The sequence below is a fragment of the Jatropha curcas genome, chromosome 5 (genome assembly GCF_041381405.1).
Source record: "Jatropha curcas cultivar XTBG-Jc1 chromosome 5, XTBG_Jcur_1.0, whole genome shotgun sequence".
In the NCBI taxonomy this organism is placed as follows: domain Eukaryota; kingdom Viridiplantae; phylum Streptophyta; class Magnoliopsida; order Malpighiales; family Euphorbiaceae; genus Jatropha; species Jatropha curcas.
In genome coordinates, this window is record NC_143155.1 from 18,096,447 (window position 1) to 18,111,509 (window position 15,063).

The window sequence follows — 15,063 nt, forward strand, 5'->3', positions numbered from 1 at the left end:
CAGTCTGTGCGGACACTCGTAGAATTTTTACAGATCAAATTGTGGATGCAGATTTAAATGAAACCATCCTCATTCTTATTCCCTAGATAAGTAATCCTACTTCTATGTCACAATTCAAGCCTATTAGTCTTTGTTCTGTGATGTATAAAATTATTACTAACCTAATTGTGAATAGGTTTAAGCCCCTTTTTCTAGCTATGATACGCCCTACTCAAACAAGCTTTGTTCCAGGGAGAAGAATTATTGATAATATCATTATTGCCCAGGAAATTATTCATACTATGCAACAGAAGAAAGAAAAAAAAGAGGATTATGACCATTAAAATTGATCTTGAAAAAGCCTATAATAGGATTCGTTGGGATTTTCTGACTGATTCGCTTATTGATGTGGGTTTTTCTATTCCGTTGATTAATTTAATCATGTCATGTGTTTCATCTGTTTCTATGCAGATTCTTTGGAACAGGGAATTAATGGACAAATTTTTCCCATCCCGTGATATTAGATAGGGAGATACACTCTCCCCATATCTTTTTGTAGTACGCATCGAGAGATTGGCTCAAGCTATTTCTTTGGCTGTCCATAAGGGATTGTGGAAACCCATTCTTTTAAATAAGCATGGACCCCCTCTCACACATTTTTTTTTTGCAGATGATTTATTCTTATTTGCAGAAGCTGACATTTCTTAAGTGAATTATCCATGGGATTCTGGCTGATTTCTGTGCATGTTCTGGTCAGAAAGTTAATGTTAGAAAAACTACGGTTTTCTACTCCAAAAATGTATGCCCTCACGAGAGACAGTTGCTGGATACGCATTTGGGTTTTACGAAAACAGATAATTTTGGCAAATATTTGGGCATGCCCATTCTGCATGGAAGAGTAACAAAGCGCACTTATCAGCACATTCTGGATTCGGTGAATACTCATCTAGCTAGTTGGAAGGCGTCCCACCTCTCGCTCGTTGGACGAATTACTCTCACCCAGTCGGTTTTGGCTGCCATCCCAATTTATTCGATGCAAACCATGAAGCTTCCATTTGGGGGGTGCCATGATATTGAAAAAAAGTTGCCGTCAATTCATTTGGGGTAGTACTGTGGATAATCGAAAGGTTTCCTTAGTTCTATGGAGTCGGGTTCAATCTCCTAAAATGCAGGTGGACTTGGGATTTAAACGAGGCTTTTCTGTTGAAGTTGTGTTGGAGCCTTATTCATGACCGAAACACGCTATGGGTTCAAGTTTTACGGTCTAAATACAAGCTTGGGGATGAATATATTCCAGCTCATTTTCATGGGTTGAATTTGTCTACTGTGGCGAGAGGAATGAAACAAGTGTTTCATTGTGTTTCATTGCTTGGATGAGGGTATGCTTTGGGCTGTGGGTAATGGGCTCTCTGTTCGGTTCTGGATTGATAATTGGATTGCTCCTGGCGTGAAACTTATTGATGTGGGGATAACTGATGTTCCAGCGCATATGGTAGTGTAGGTGGTTGCTATGTATGTTATCCTGGAGGAGGTTTTGAATCATAGTTTGTTACACCAATATTTGCCACAAGAATTCATGGCAAAGCTTCAAGCTATTCCAGTCCCGTCCCACGAGCTTGGCCCTGATTAGGTTTTGTGGGACCCTTCTCCGACTGGTAAATTTTCTAATTAAGTCTGCTTATAAGCCTGCATTCACAGGACTTGGGACAGTCGAGCACTACTTGGAGTTGTATATGGAAGTGGAAGGGATGTCAACGGATACGGACTTCCTATGGCTCCTCCACCATAACCGTCTGCTGACTAATGTTGAGAGATGGAGGCGCCACCTTCCACAGCACATTGATTGCCCTCTTTCCTCAAGGCAGCTGAAACTTGTCTTCACATTATGCGTGATTGTCCTGTGATTACTGGGGTTTAGCAGTTTTCTATTCCATGTGATATTCATGAAGCGTTCTTTAGGGGTAATATCACTATTTCTGATTGGGTTTCTTTAAACATTCATTTTAAGAAAATCATTGTTCGTTTTAAGAAAATTAAAAATAGGTATCTTTCTTAGAAAATTACTTGTTCATAACCGTCGTTATATGATTTATTGCTTAAATATGTATCTTTGAAAATCTGGATTCTCTTTGCTATTAACGGGAGACGATTCGGTGATGTGATTATTCATAATTTTTTAATAGATTAAATTCTTAAATATATTATTAATATTTTTTACTATATTATCTTCTTTCGTGTTGAGAGAAGTTACTTAAATATTATTTATAAAAATAATATTTAAGAAACTCATAAGCAGCGTTCTAATGAACAACTGCAACCTGTATCGAAAAGGATTTCAGAAATGGAAATCTTGTTCTGTCTACAAGTTTTCATTAATGCAACCTGTGCAAGTATTGAATGCAAAAGGACAAGGAATCATAACATAATTATGCGGAAAATACGAACAATGAAAAAGACACTTGTGATTCACATTATTCTTAGTTTCTCAAATCTCTCAACATAACATCATACTATCACAGGTAGCAAGAAACATGAGTTAAATCTCTAGATTAATAAAAATGAAAATGCAATAGCAAGATACAAAGCTATACAACATTTGTAAGCCAGCCTTGAAATTAAGAAAAGAAGCATAACCTGTTCTGCAACAACTTCAACAGTTCCAACTCATGGTCCCGCCATTTTCTAGCACTGTCTGTAGGAAGAATCAGAACCATGACAGCCTAACTTTTTGCAGAGATATCAGACCAATCATTGATTTGGAAATTTGAAAGATGTAATAACTGAACACAAACAGCAACAACCTCTGGTGGTGTGTATCTGCCAAGAAGAGGTCTGATTCTAGCCAATGGACAGGTATATCTTAAATAAATTGCTTGGGCACTTTTGAAGACTGCATTGACCATTGGATGGTTTATTGGCACAGAGTTCCAACTTGCATTTTCTAGTTTAGGGTACAGAAAGTTGCAGAATCAAATCAGACCACGACGAAGTCCACGATGCACATTCCTCTACTCAACTCAACAAGAGTTTTTTTCAATATAGATTGCCTATCAAGTGTGCTTCTTGTTTCACGAGCCAGCTTTCTTACATGCCTTCCAATTTCTTCCCATGTAAGAATATGTCCCATCACTTTGTCAAGTTCTTCAGCCTTGTTCTTAAGAAGTAATTCTTGAGTTTTAACACTCCATCGATAAGGAATAATGTGAACAAGCATCAAAGCAGTTGCACATGATGCAATGCCACAAGAAAGTTTTGCAATAGTCATCACCATGAATGTCCACAAGTTTATGAAGTAGGTTGCCCCACAAAGAAAAATAAAAGCACCAAATTGCATGAGCACCCATCCATAAAGGAAGAATGCAAATTTTTGCACAAAGCATATGAGCTCAATGGGTATAGAGAAGTAAATCACAAAGAAAATGTAAATCTGATAACCATCACAAAGAAAATGTTTTGATGAACCTATTAGAATAGGTAACAATAGTGCCTGTACGAGTTTATAGAGTAAAAACTGCCATTATTACTTGCAAAATAATATGGCTCGAACAGAGAACCTTCCTTGGTTGCTTGCTCTTAGCATTGGTTATGGCATGCCTCAGGATTAGAAACTAATCTGTTACATACAATTCAACAGAGACTCTGATTCCAATTGTCTCAAATGCAAACAATTTTTATCATATATTTGCAATTTTCCTCAGTCAGTACTCAGTAGACTTCTATGTTACAAGCAAAAATAGGCACATAGGATTACCTTACACACTTTGTAATCAATCGGTTTCACTCAAGTGAAGGAAGCTTCATTTCTATTTTGGCACAACTCAAGGAAGCTCTTTCAGAATAGGAACAATGTTATACCAGTATCTCCAATCTAGCTCCCCATATCCTTTTTCTTTTTATCCTTCTTCACCTTCTTAAGAAAGCGTTCATGAGGCTCTAATTGTACTTCAACATGCATCTGTGTCCAAAGTGCTCCAAAATGATCATGAAAGCTCTTCTTAAACCAGTGTAAAATTTCTGAATGCAATTCATTGGGATTCTCTTTCCATACTTCTCTTAGCATCGCACAACTATCAATCGACAATGTCTTTAACTTATACATAAGGTCGCCAACCCGTCTTTCACCTACAGCCTCTTGGCCCAAAATGATACTGGGACGAGCTGCCATAAAATTACGGACAGAGCTTAAGCATGGCAAAACATGGCCTTCGAGTAAAGCATAAGCAAATACCTTCACACGATCCACATCACTGGTAACTGATACACTGTATAATGGCAACTGCCAAAGGTAAGGCCCAAAAGTTGGAATGACCCAGTGATATACTTGGTCAGTTTGAGGCTCATAATAAGGTTTAGGGTCCTCAACATCAGAAAAACTGCACAAAGACCCAGCATATTTAACAAGCCATTTTGATTTCACACTTGTCGCTCCATGAACATATGGTCGTTTTGTATGCAGCAATTCACTGTACACCAAAAATTCAGGGGCTGAACTAGAAAGAGATGACCAACGATGGAGGAACACAGTTTCTTTAACCATGCAGGCTTGATAGCGAACTGAATTTACTTTTCTATCTCCTTCAGATGACCTTGAATTTCCTCTGATTCTTTTGGCAACTCTATCAGCCCAACCAGCACAAATAGCTTGGCCTAAGAGCTCCTCCTCATTCATTAAAAGCGGGTTCCTACCGGAGGGTGTCATCCAAGCTTGTTCTACATCCCCCATTGTTCCATGAGTCCATGAAAACTCCTGCTTGAACCTGTGATCAACATTTTGATTAAAGACTAATTGAAGAAGCTGCTTTCTTAGCTTGGACATTTCTTCCATGGTTTTAAGATGTAGGGAATTTTCAGAGCAGAATTCCATTGGGTTGTTGGAAAGTTCAAAACACTGCAATGCATAAGCTATAGTCAGAGCATCGCTGGTAGGGTTTGAAAATTTTGCTCGAGATATTTTAGCTGTCTCTTTAAGTTTCTTTTTCCTTAATTTTTCTTGCTTGTCCAAGTCTTTATTATCGTCCATGCATTTAGCCATTCCATTCTGCTCTAGGCCATTGCTACTATCATGACTTCCTTCAAACTGCATGAGAAAAGGACTAGACAGGCTCAATGCTGCAGCTGCAGCAATTGCATATCCAAGAACCAGATTTGCTCTAGCATAAGTTTTGACCTTTCTCATAATTTTGATAGAAGTAAGAAGCATCCGAGCATGGCGAGGACTCATGGGATAATAAGCCATGGCCTTCCCAAGAGGTGTCAATCTTCCATTGCTATCAAGTGCTTCAAGAGTCTTTAAGCACCGTTCTGCTTCCATCATGGCAGTGAACTCTGGAGGAGTTGGAAATGGAAAATTTTCTACCTGGAATACACATAATACAAAGACAATTAAGTGAAAAAATTAGATAGAGGATGAATAGAACTAGTCTCTAAAAAACCACAACTCTTAAAAGCCACACAACAAGAAGCTTTCGCAGCATTGAGGCGAAAAAAAAAAAAACAAATTTGTTGCTAGCTGTGAACAATAGGTCTCTAACCAACATGCAAGAAATGTACAAGTTGTTCATGTAAAGACACAAGATCAACAATTCAAGAGGGTTCCAACTATTTCCTTCCCAACTCCATCCAAATAATTAAACTGTTATACCTAATACTTGGGAATAGCATGTGACAATAGCATCATCATCCTCCCTTCAACCACCACCCTCCCCTGCCTTCTATATATCGAACCCAACCCAACCCCGTTCACCCCAAACCCCCACGAAAAAAAAAATACATATTCAAAACTTAATGTCATAAAATAAACACAGACAGATCCACAAGTTTAAGGTCTTTCATTTGCTCAAGCTTGCATACTGGCCAACTGACTATGTGAATCATTTACATACCATTGTGGAACCACCCATCATATTCATCATGAAGCACCAGAACAAATAAGAAAACCCACCTTATCAATACTCATGGATTTCAGGAGAAGAACAATGCTATCAACAGGCACTTTACAGATTTCAGCATAAGAGAAGTCTTGAAATATATTATTAAACACCGCAGATGAATAGAGGCGGTAACAGTGGCCAGGCCCAGTTCTCCCAGCTCTTCCGGCACGTTGAGCAGCTGATGCTTTACTTATCCACTGTATTTCATATGTTTCCATGCCATTAGAGGGGTTGTAGTTCTTCACCTTTTCCCTTCCAGTATCAACAACATACTTTATGCCCGGAATAGTCAGAGAAGTCTCAGCAACATTAGTGGCAATAACAACAAGTCGCTCCCCTTCCTTGACCTCTTCAAATATGCGAAGCTGTGCTGCAGCAGGAAGCATTGCATAAAGAGGAAGAACATGTAAAGCTCCAACAGAGACACATACATCTCCTCCTTTCTTCCCCCCTAAAATGTGGTTGGATTGCTCTAAACAGCCTTTCAACATAGAAGGAATCTGGTTTCCCTCAGAATTAGGGTCTGATGTAGTTTTTCCAGCCAATACTTCAAAAGCAGCCTTTAACGAGGCAAGACTCCCCTCCCCTTCTAAAGCACCTAAAAGGTTACCATCATTTTCCAAAATGTCATTGTCTCCTAAATCTCCATCATCACCAGCAATTTCTAGTTCGCTATCTGTTTCAGAATCGTAAAGGTCATCTGGTTCATCCCCATTAGTATGTTGCATATCTTTGTCATAGGAGCTATATTTGTCAGTTTGCTCACCAGTTGAGTTCCCTTGAATCTCAAATGCATCATTTATGTCCTTCATGTTAATTCCCTCAACAGAATTCATTTCAGATGTGGCAGAGACCTTATTCCCCATATTCCGTTCAACAGTATTAGCAATCAGTTGTTTTGAAGCTTTACGTAATTTCTGGCACAAGTACTCCACCTCTCTCTGCCCTGTGACAAAGACAAGTATGCCACCTGGTGGCAGCCTCTTGTGGATTGACAAGACCTTTTTATAGGCTTGGCCAATATAATCCACAATTTCTGTTCTCTTTGAGAAATGTACCGTTACTGGAAATTGTCTGGTGGGAACTTCAACAACAGGAGGAGGGTTATGAAATAACCTTCCCCCAGAAACAAAATCTTCCACTCGCAAGGTGGCACTCATTAGAACAAGTTTGAGTGGAAATATCATATTTTGGGGGCTTATGCTTTCTCCAGAAAATATCATATGTCGTTGTTCCTCATACTTCTTCTGCGTATGCACAGAATGCATATAGTAAATAGAATGCTTAAGGCAAAAGAGAATAGACTTTGTTTACTGCTTACAATAGTAAAGTTAGTTTCAAGTTTTACCTGGCGAAGTCGAATGATACGAGAAAGCATTCCAATGAGTATGTCTGTGTTCACACTTCTCTCATGAGCCTCATCCAGAATTATAACAGAGTATTTCTTCAATAGAACATCATTCTGCAGCACAAGAGACTTCATTAGGAAAACAAAAAGAAAACACTAACATACACAAGTAAAGATTTGATGAATAATTGTCACTTTGTATACACCCCACAAGTAATGATGGGCTCACAAATACGTGATTGGAAACAATGCCAAAAAGGCTTTAGTAGAAAGAATATAGTCCATGGCTATGCTAAAGAAAAAATAAACAAAACAGTACATCCTAATCTGATCTCTAAGCATATATACTACGAATTTTAATTTTCAGGAGCAATCACAAACAAAGCTAGAAAATTTCTCATGTACTTTTTCTTTCTTTTCAAATTACTTTCTTCCACTCAGAGCCACAGATTCTTTTTGCCTCAGGTAAAAACAATAGATAGGCAGGCAACACAGCAAGAGAAATCTCCAAAAAGTCGAACCTTAGAAGAAACAACTTTAATGGTAAATCAAACCCTCAGCCTCCATAACCCAAAAGAGGGGAGAAAAAGAAAAAGGAGCAACAGAGAGCAAAAAAAAAAAGCTATGATAAGAGGAGGGACGCCAATCTAATATGGAATTGAAAACATATAAATATAACAAACACCATCTAGCATCTTAAGGAAAAGCAAAAACTAGTATCACAAAAGAGTTTCCAGATCATCACATGCAAGATGCAATATTCAGTATTGAGTGGAAAACAAACCTGAACTTCTCGTAGTAAAATTCCATCAGTCATAAATTTGATAGTACAGTTGTCCCCAATCCTCTTGTCATGCCTCACTTGAAAACCAACCTCCTTACCAAGTTGGAGACCCAGCTCAAATGCCACACGTCTAGCTGTAGCGAGGACAGCGACACGTCGTGGTTGAGTAACTCCAATAATACCACCTCGAGCAACAGATTGGTTTGAACCAAAGCCTGCTTCATAAAGGAACTGAAAGAATACATCAATGAAGCTAAAATCAAGGCGATTCAATGGAAAATTGGTCTGAAATTCTAGAAGGTAGGCAAAAAAGAAAGCATCAAATAAATCCACCTGAGGAATTTGTGTGGTCTTTCCGCACCCAGTTTCTCCACAGATAATAACACTAGAATGCTCATTTATAGCTTCCATTATCTCCTGCTCCATCATAACTATTGGAAGATCCTTTCGTTTCTCTTCTACCTCCTTTGGCCTTACAACATGCACCACCATTGGGGCAGCAACAGGACTTTGCAATGTGCAATCTGGTAAATTGTTAGCCTGGACCAAATTTCCAATTAAGTTCTCATCTGATTTTCCCTGATCCATGAGTCTCAGATTAGGCAACATCAAACAGTGATCCAATTAATATCTCAGTTCTAACATGTCTAATATTGTATGTCTCCATGAATGTTCTAGCACTAACTACATCTGAATCTTCAATGTCATACCATGTGCTACAAACAAGAGTTGCATAATGCAGGAAATGCATGCCATGCATGAACAGTTTGTTTTCTTTTGGCAACATCTCAGTAAACATAAATAAACTTTTGACAAGGCCTTGGTCTCAAATTACTTTATAAAAATAGAAGAAAGCTTTCAGAATCTAATATCTCCTACATTGAAAAAAATAATAATTCAACACTAGGCAAATTTTTTTAAATACTAAATTTTTCATTATTCTGTAAATAAAAAGATCTGGTGTACGATATGGCTCGTCACTTGACTTGACCATATAGATACATGTAAGTCATTGTTACATCATCCTACTGTACATACATTATCAATGTAGCATTGGAGGCATATGTAGCTCCCGATTAGCATGATTCATGACCAAAAAAAAAAAAAGTTTTGTTGTTATCTTATGCTATTGTAGCATGAATCACTCAGAACATTGAAAGCAATATCTTTTATTCAGATTTGTTTGTAAATGCCAAAGCATTATATTTCTTGTGCATGCTTTTCTACTTATATCGAAATTTCATTGCACTTCAAATATTGTGTCCAATAAGCTTATTATACATATGATCCCAAAATTAATTACAGACATAACATACCATTAACTGTGTGATCTTTCCAGAACCACAATGATGTAGAGCCGGAGCAGAAATCTTAATGTCCTCTTTACTCGATTTGAAATTTTCCTTTCCAGAAAATTTTTCAGTTGAGAAGGCAGAAACTGATCCGCAATTGGACTTCTGTTCATTGCCACTACCTAGCTCTAGACCGGTGGCCAAAGAATCAGAAGAATCATTTGCAACATTTGTTACAATTGGCTGTGGTTGGTCATTCGTGTTTAGATCCTGCCATGGTACAGCTTCGGTCTTCCAAGATGCACCATCAACACTTATCTTGAAAAACTCATCACTATGTGAAACTTCTAGACCTGCCTTGGAAAATTGTATTGCCATTCTGCGTTTTTCTTTCACAGTTTCAACCTGCATGGATATAAATCTTATGAGTAACATAACAAATAGTAGGATTTGAATGTAATTTTCAAAATTCAAATTGAACAGAGATACAAACTCGACTCATGTTCCTTGATGATTGCAGAAGTGAAAAGGCATCCTCTGGTATCTTGTATTTCCTAAAAGATAAAAATTTATATTAAGTTCCAAACAATGTCAAATCTTCCTAGAAAGACAGCAGACAAAAATAAAAATCAAGCATGTTGTGGGTAGAAAGTATAAACGCACTCTAATGCCTCAATGCTTTCCTTGAGCAAAAGTGATTTCTCATTTTCCTCCTACAGAAATTAAAAGGATTTTCAATATAAATTAACACAAAATTGAAATGAATCAAGGTAGAAGCAATATGAGAAGCACACACCTCCAACTTCTTCAACTTTCTTTCCTGGGATTTGCTCAACTTTGGGTTTTTATTTTTTTGGACTCCTTTATCCTGCATGACAAAACTTTTAGCATTGAAACACTTATATTAAATATTGGAACAGAATCATGAAGCCTATTACTCTACTGCATATACCTTATTGATGGCTTTTCTTTTGTTACGTTTCTTTGCAGGCATGATCAATGCATTGCTATCACCTTCCAAACTACCAAATGCAAGCAACAAGATTACACAAGTATGACAAATATACAAGTACAAATAAAAGCTTATTAAATATAAATTAATAAAAAAAAACTGTAATGAACAAACTTAAAGGCAAAGTTAAAATGGGAAAATACCATGAATCTTCAATACACACTTCCATGTTGGCTCTCTATTGCTCAATGAAGCCTTCAAGCTCAGATAGAAGATGTGGCTGTCAAAAAATTGACTTCAAGGTCATCACAACAGCAGGAAAGTACTATGCTAATGCTTTAAAACTCTTAACTCGTTGAAGATTCATGATTTTGAAGAAAGACAGCCAAATTGTTTAAAAAGTGACTGATTAGCAATTTCTATCATGGACATTGGCAGCAGGATGGGTACCCACTAGAAATCAACTACCTGAACCTAAACACACTTATCAATTCAAGTACCTGAATCTTTCCCGAATCCATTAAGAAATAAACCAAAAATACTCAAATCTGTCCCAAATCCATTTAGAGTTATCCGCATACTACTCGAACCCGGTTTCCCGTTTAATCATTAATTCATTCAATCATTTTGAAAACCGAAAACATTTAAAACCCGAATCCGAATCGGAAAATGCAACAGAAAAATTATAAGAAAATATAATCTATCCAAAAAAAATTCAACCTGAAAACGATGCTAATAAATTAAAATAGAACAAAAAAATTAAAATTCAAACTAAATAAATAATACACACAATCAAACCAATAACTCAATTGAACAATTTGACAATCAAAAATCTATTTTAAAACTCAATAATAATATAACACCACCAAACCAAAAATTAATTAAAAACATAACAATTGATTATTACAATCTCAATTACAAAATTTAAAAAAAAAAAAAAAAAAAAAAAAAAAAAAAAAAAAAAAGCTTACACCTGTCTTCAATCCTAAGAACAAAATACAAATTCAACAAATAACAATATTTATTTATCACTCTTGAACTAAATAATTAATAGTTAATTAACCTAAATACAATATGGTTTCTACCTGATCACTAATCACAGCATCAAAAATTGATAAAACCACTCTCTATCTTTGTCTCTCTCGACTAAAACTATAAAGCAGTTAAGCAATTCCTCTTCTATATCTATTTATATATATTTACAGAAAAAAAAAAAGGAGGGAAAAAGGAAAAGAAAGTAAGGCACTGTTTCATGAAAAGAAAATAAAATAAAATAAATCGACAATGAAATTTTTTTAAAAAAATCTTCTCAAACGTATAAGTAAATGAACAACAAAAAAATTTATTGAATGGAGAAACCTGGCACTATGGTTGAAGAGCAGGATTGCCAATGAAGGTACGCGATCAAAGTTCAGCACAGAGAGCTGCTCGAGGTTCAGAAACGAAGGCACTGTTGGCGAAAAGAAAATTAAATAAACCAAGAATGGAAACGGAGAAACCTGGCACTAAGGTTGAAGAGCAGACTGCTGCGGAGGCGACGGCAAGGTGTAGAAGGAAAGGCGCAGTGAGTTGCAAAGGAGAATAAGATTATTGGGCAGGAATTTTGTTTTTTGTTTTTTTATCATTAAAATGCAACTCTAAACGAAAACAACATAGTTCTGATGAAGCTACACCGTTTGATAGTAAAACGGTTATTATTATTATTATTAGGGAAAATAATTACTTGGTACTTATATTTGATCAAATTAATTAATTCGTTCTTGCAATTTTATAATATTAATTAATAGTTATAAAAATTTTCCTCAGTCAGGATATTTAATCTTTATGTCAATTTTATCAAAATTTGCCATTAAAATCATGAGAAATGATAAAAATACTCTTATATTTAAAAAGGTAAAAACTAATCAAATTACTAATTTACTGTACTTAAAAAATAATTTATAGAAAGAAAGAATGATAAAAAAATAATCTATTTGTATGGATAAAAAAAAAATAAAGTTTTCAAAAAACAATTAAAAAATAAATGGATTTAAAATTCATGACATATATATACTAAGAAGAAAGTTATCTTATGAAAAAAAATTCAAAAGAATAAAAAAAAAAAAAGCCATATATAATAGGAATATTTATTTGCTATAATAGATTACTATGCGAAATGGCACACAAACACAACTTCTCTGTGCATGCAGAATTTTTGAATTCTGATACCAAAGTCAACGCGGAAGGACAGATACCGTTTTATCTAATTTCATGAAACGGTGCGTTTCCTCCTTTGTCCAGAACGGTGCGTTTTTGCGTTGGCTTAAAAGTTAAAAATTGGGTAAAGTTGTCGTAAACGTCAAGATGGTTAACCAAGAGATTTCTATCTCCATACAGAAATCAAATGTAAAAAGGCGCACAGCCCCTGCTGGTATTTTGGTTGTCGGTGGAAGAATCGGGTGGGGTCAGCTCCAAAGCTTCCAACCCTTAAAAGCCAGCCTGTGTTCCATAATCGTCGAGCATCTATTCCCAACCACAGCTAATATCCACCGTTGATATGTGTCAAAGATGCAAGCGATTTAAGCACTGATGCAATAACTGGTTTACGGAAGCTGAAAAAGACTTGCGATCCAACACTTGTTTCTTCTTCTTCTTCAAATTGGGGGTTTTAACTTAGTTAAGACTGAGTAGAAGCAACAGATCCAGAAATTAGCATTTCCAGAATAGGGAAATGGAGAAGAAGGGTTGGATAAGTGTGGCATTGTTATTGGCATTGACGTTCAATTGGAGTTTGTTGGTAAACGGAGATGATTCAGAGAAGACGATAGTGAAAAAGGTGAAAGGAAAGAAGGTTTGTACGAGAGGATGGGAATGTAAGGATTGGTCTGTATATTGTTGCAATCAGACTATTTCAGATATATTTCAGACTTATCAGTTCGAGAATCTTTTCTCTAAGAGAAATGCTCCAGTCGCTCATGCTATTGGGTTTTGGGATTATCAATCATTCATCACTGCTTCCACCACTTTTCAGCCGCTCGGTTTCTGTACCACCGGCGGCAAACTCATGCAGATGAAGGAACTCGCGGCCTTCCTCGGCCATGTTGGCAGCAAAACCTCCTGTTAGTTTTTCTAAATCTCTCTCTGTGGTTGGATTTTCTTTTTCTTGATTTAGCATTTAATGTGCTCGAACACTTCCATTAAATATTTTTTTGTTTGATAGAAAAGAGATTTCTTATATAGGATGGGATTCATTTCATTTCTAAATGAGTTTTTAGAATTCATTAGGTTGTAGTAGGTTTCGCCCTTGTTAAGGATAGAATTTGCTTCAAGCATAACCAATTCTATACAATTAAAATGTAGAATTCTAATTTTAAATGGACTTTTATTTATACCAAACATGTAAAGATGGATTTTTAAATGAATTGAATATATGATTTCATGGAATTCGTTTGTACCAGAGAAGCTGCGAGTTTTTGATTCATTTTGGTTCCTACGTTATGATAACACCTAGTTACTAAATTCTGAATATAGCTAGTAATCCCCCTAGAATTCGATGCACATAACTGGTTTCTATGATAATTGCAGGTGGTTATGGAGTGGCTACAGGAGGACCATTGGCCTATGGTCTTTGCTACAACAGGGAAATGAGCCCTAGCCAGTCATACTGTGATGACTTCTACAAATTTACCTATCCCTGCGCTCCTGGTGCTGAATACTATGGTCGCGGTGCCTTGCCAATCTACTGGTATCTTATGTGCTCTCTCTATTTCTCATGTTTCTTTTTCTGCATGACACTTTCTGGCTCTTTTATTTTGCTTAACCCAATTTGTATCTGATTCTATGGAGTCTTAATTTAGGAGATTAATTTTGATTGAGCTATATAATCGCGAATTAGGACAAGGCTATTGATCCTTTAAATTTTATTAGTGATTGATGATAGAACGTGGGCAGTAAAATTTTAGATTCACATGATGGGGTTTTTCATTGTGAAAATATTTTGTTATGGGTTGCCATCTAAGATAATGTTGTTGTTAAAGGAACTACAATTATGGAGCTACTGGAGAAGCTCTGAAGGTGGATTTGTTGAACCATCCTGAGTACATTGAGCAAAATGCTACCCTTGCCTTCCAGGCTGCAATCTTGAGGTGGATGACCCCAATAAAGAAATCGCAACCTTCTGCTCATGATATCTTTGTTGGCAACTGGAAACCCACTAAGAATGACACTCTGTCCAAGCGGGTTCCTGGTTTTGGTTCTACAATGAATGTTCTCTATGGGGAGCTTACCTGTGGCCAGGGTGACATTGATGCCATGAACAACATTATCTCACACTATCAGTATTACCTCGACTTGTTGGGTGTAGGCCGAGAAGAGGCAGGACCACATGAAACTCTCAGTTGTGCAGAGCAGAAAGCATTCAATCCATCAACTTCTGCAGCTTCTTGAGCTTTTGTATGCTGCTTTGAACCATCCATCAAAGTCTCATATTGGTGTTTAGTGAATGAAGTGTCTGCCAGCTAAATATTATAAGATCATTTCAACTTTATAATGTTTCTGAAAATTAAATTACTTTGAATCAATATACAATAAGGATTGTTTTGTTCGCCTTTTGTAGATTTTCAATTCATTGTTAAAATCTTTATTATTATAAGCTGTGTGCATCTAGTACTGTATGTAATATTTGTCATTTGGTGTTTGTATTGCCGACACTACTTAAGTAAATGTAATTATTTCATGCAACTTCTCTTGTCGTGCATGGTTAATTTTTCTGTTTGCACTAAATCCTGCTTGGAAGAGTA

General features: G+C 36.4%; 2 protein-coding genes and 1 pseudogene across 3 annotated transcripts; 1 reads left to right on the plus strand and 2 right to left on the minus strand.

The window, feature by feature from the left end:
- Positions 1 to 2,426: 2,426 nt before the first annotated feature.
- LOC105634344 (ethylene response sensor 1 pseudogene) lies at positions 2,427 to 3,496 on the minus strand (annotated as a pseudogene).
- On the minus strand, positions 3,384 to 11,899 carry FAS4 (RNA helicase family protein). Of its 2 annotated transcripts, XM_037639495.2 has the most exons (13): positions 11,785 to 11,878; positions 11,645 to 11,709; positions 10,489 to 10,565; positions 10,286 to 10,355; positions 10,130 to 10,201; positions 9,997 to 10,046; positions 9,827 to 9,887; positions 9,358 to 9,738; positions 8,375 to 8,620; positions 8,042 to 8,272; positions 7,258 to 7,371; positions 5,921 to 7,156; positions 3,384 to 5,335 (listed from the first exon to the last, which is right to left on the minus strand). In XM_037639495.2, exons 3-13 carry the CDS (start codon positions 10,512 to 10,514, stop codon positions 3,848 to 3,850), a joined length of 3,975 nt encoding a protein of 1,324 aa, XP_037495423.1. In that variant the 5' UTR covers positions 10,515 to 10,565; positions 11,645 to 11,709; positions 11,785 to 11,878; the 3' UTR covers positions 3,384 to 3,847. The 2 variants fall into 2 exon arrangements, with proteins under 2 accessions (XP_037495423.1, XP_020535041.1); XM_020679382.3 differs by having other exon boundaries at positions 8,375 to 8,581; positions 11,645 to 11,899.
- Positions 11,900 to 12,728: 829 nt separating this feature from the next.
- Positions 12,729 to 15,004, plus strand: POM1 (Chitinase family protein). Its single transcript, XM_012217192.4, has 3 exons — positions 12,729 to 13,383; positions 13,850 to 14,009; positions 14,302 to 15,004. The coding sequence occupies exons 1-3, from the start codon at positions 12,996 to 12,998 to the stop codon at positions 14,708 to 14,710; spliced, it is 957 nt and encodes a 318-aa protein (XP_012072582.1). The 5' UTR covers positions 12,729 to 12,995; the 3' UTR covers positions 14,711 to 15,004.
- Positions 15,005 to 15,063: the final 59 nt, after the last annotated feature.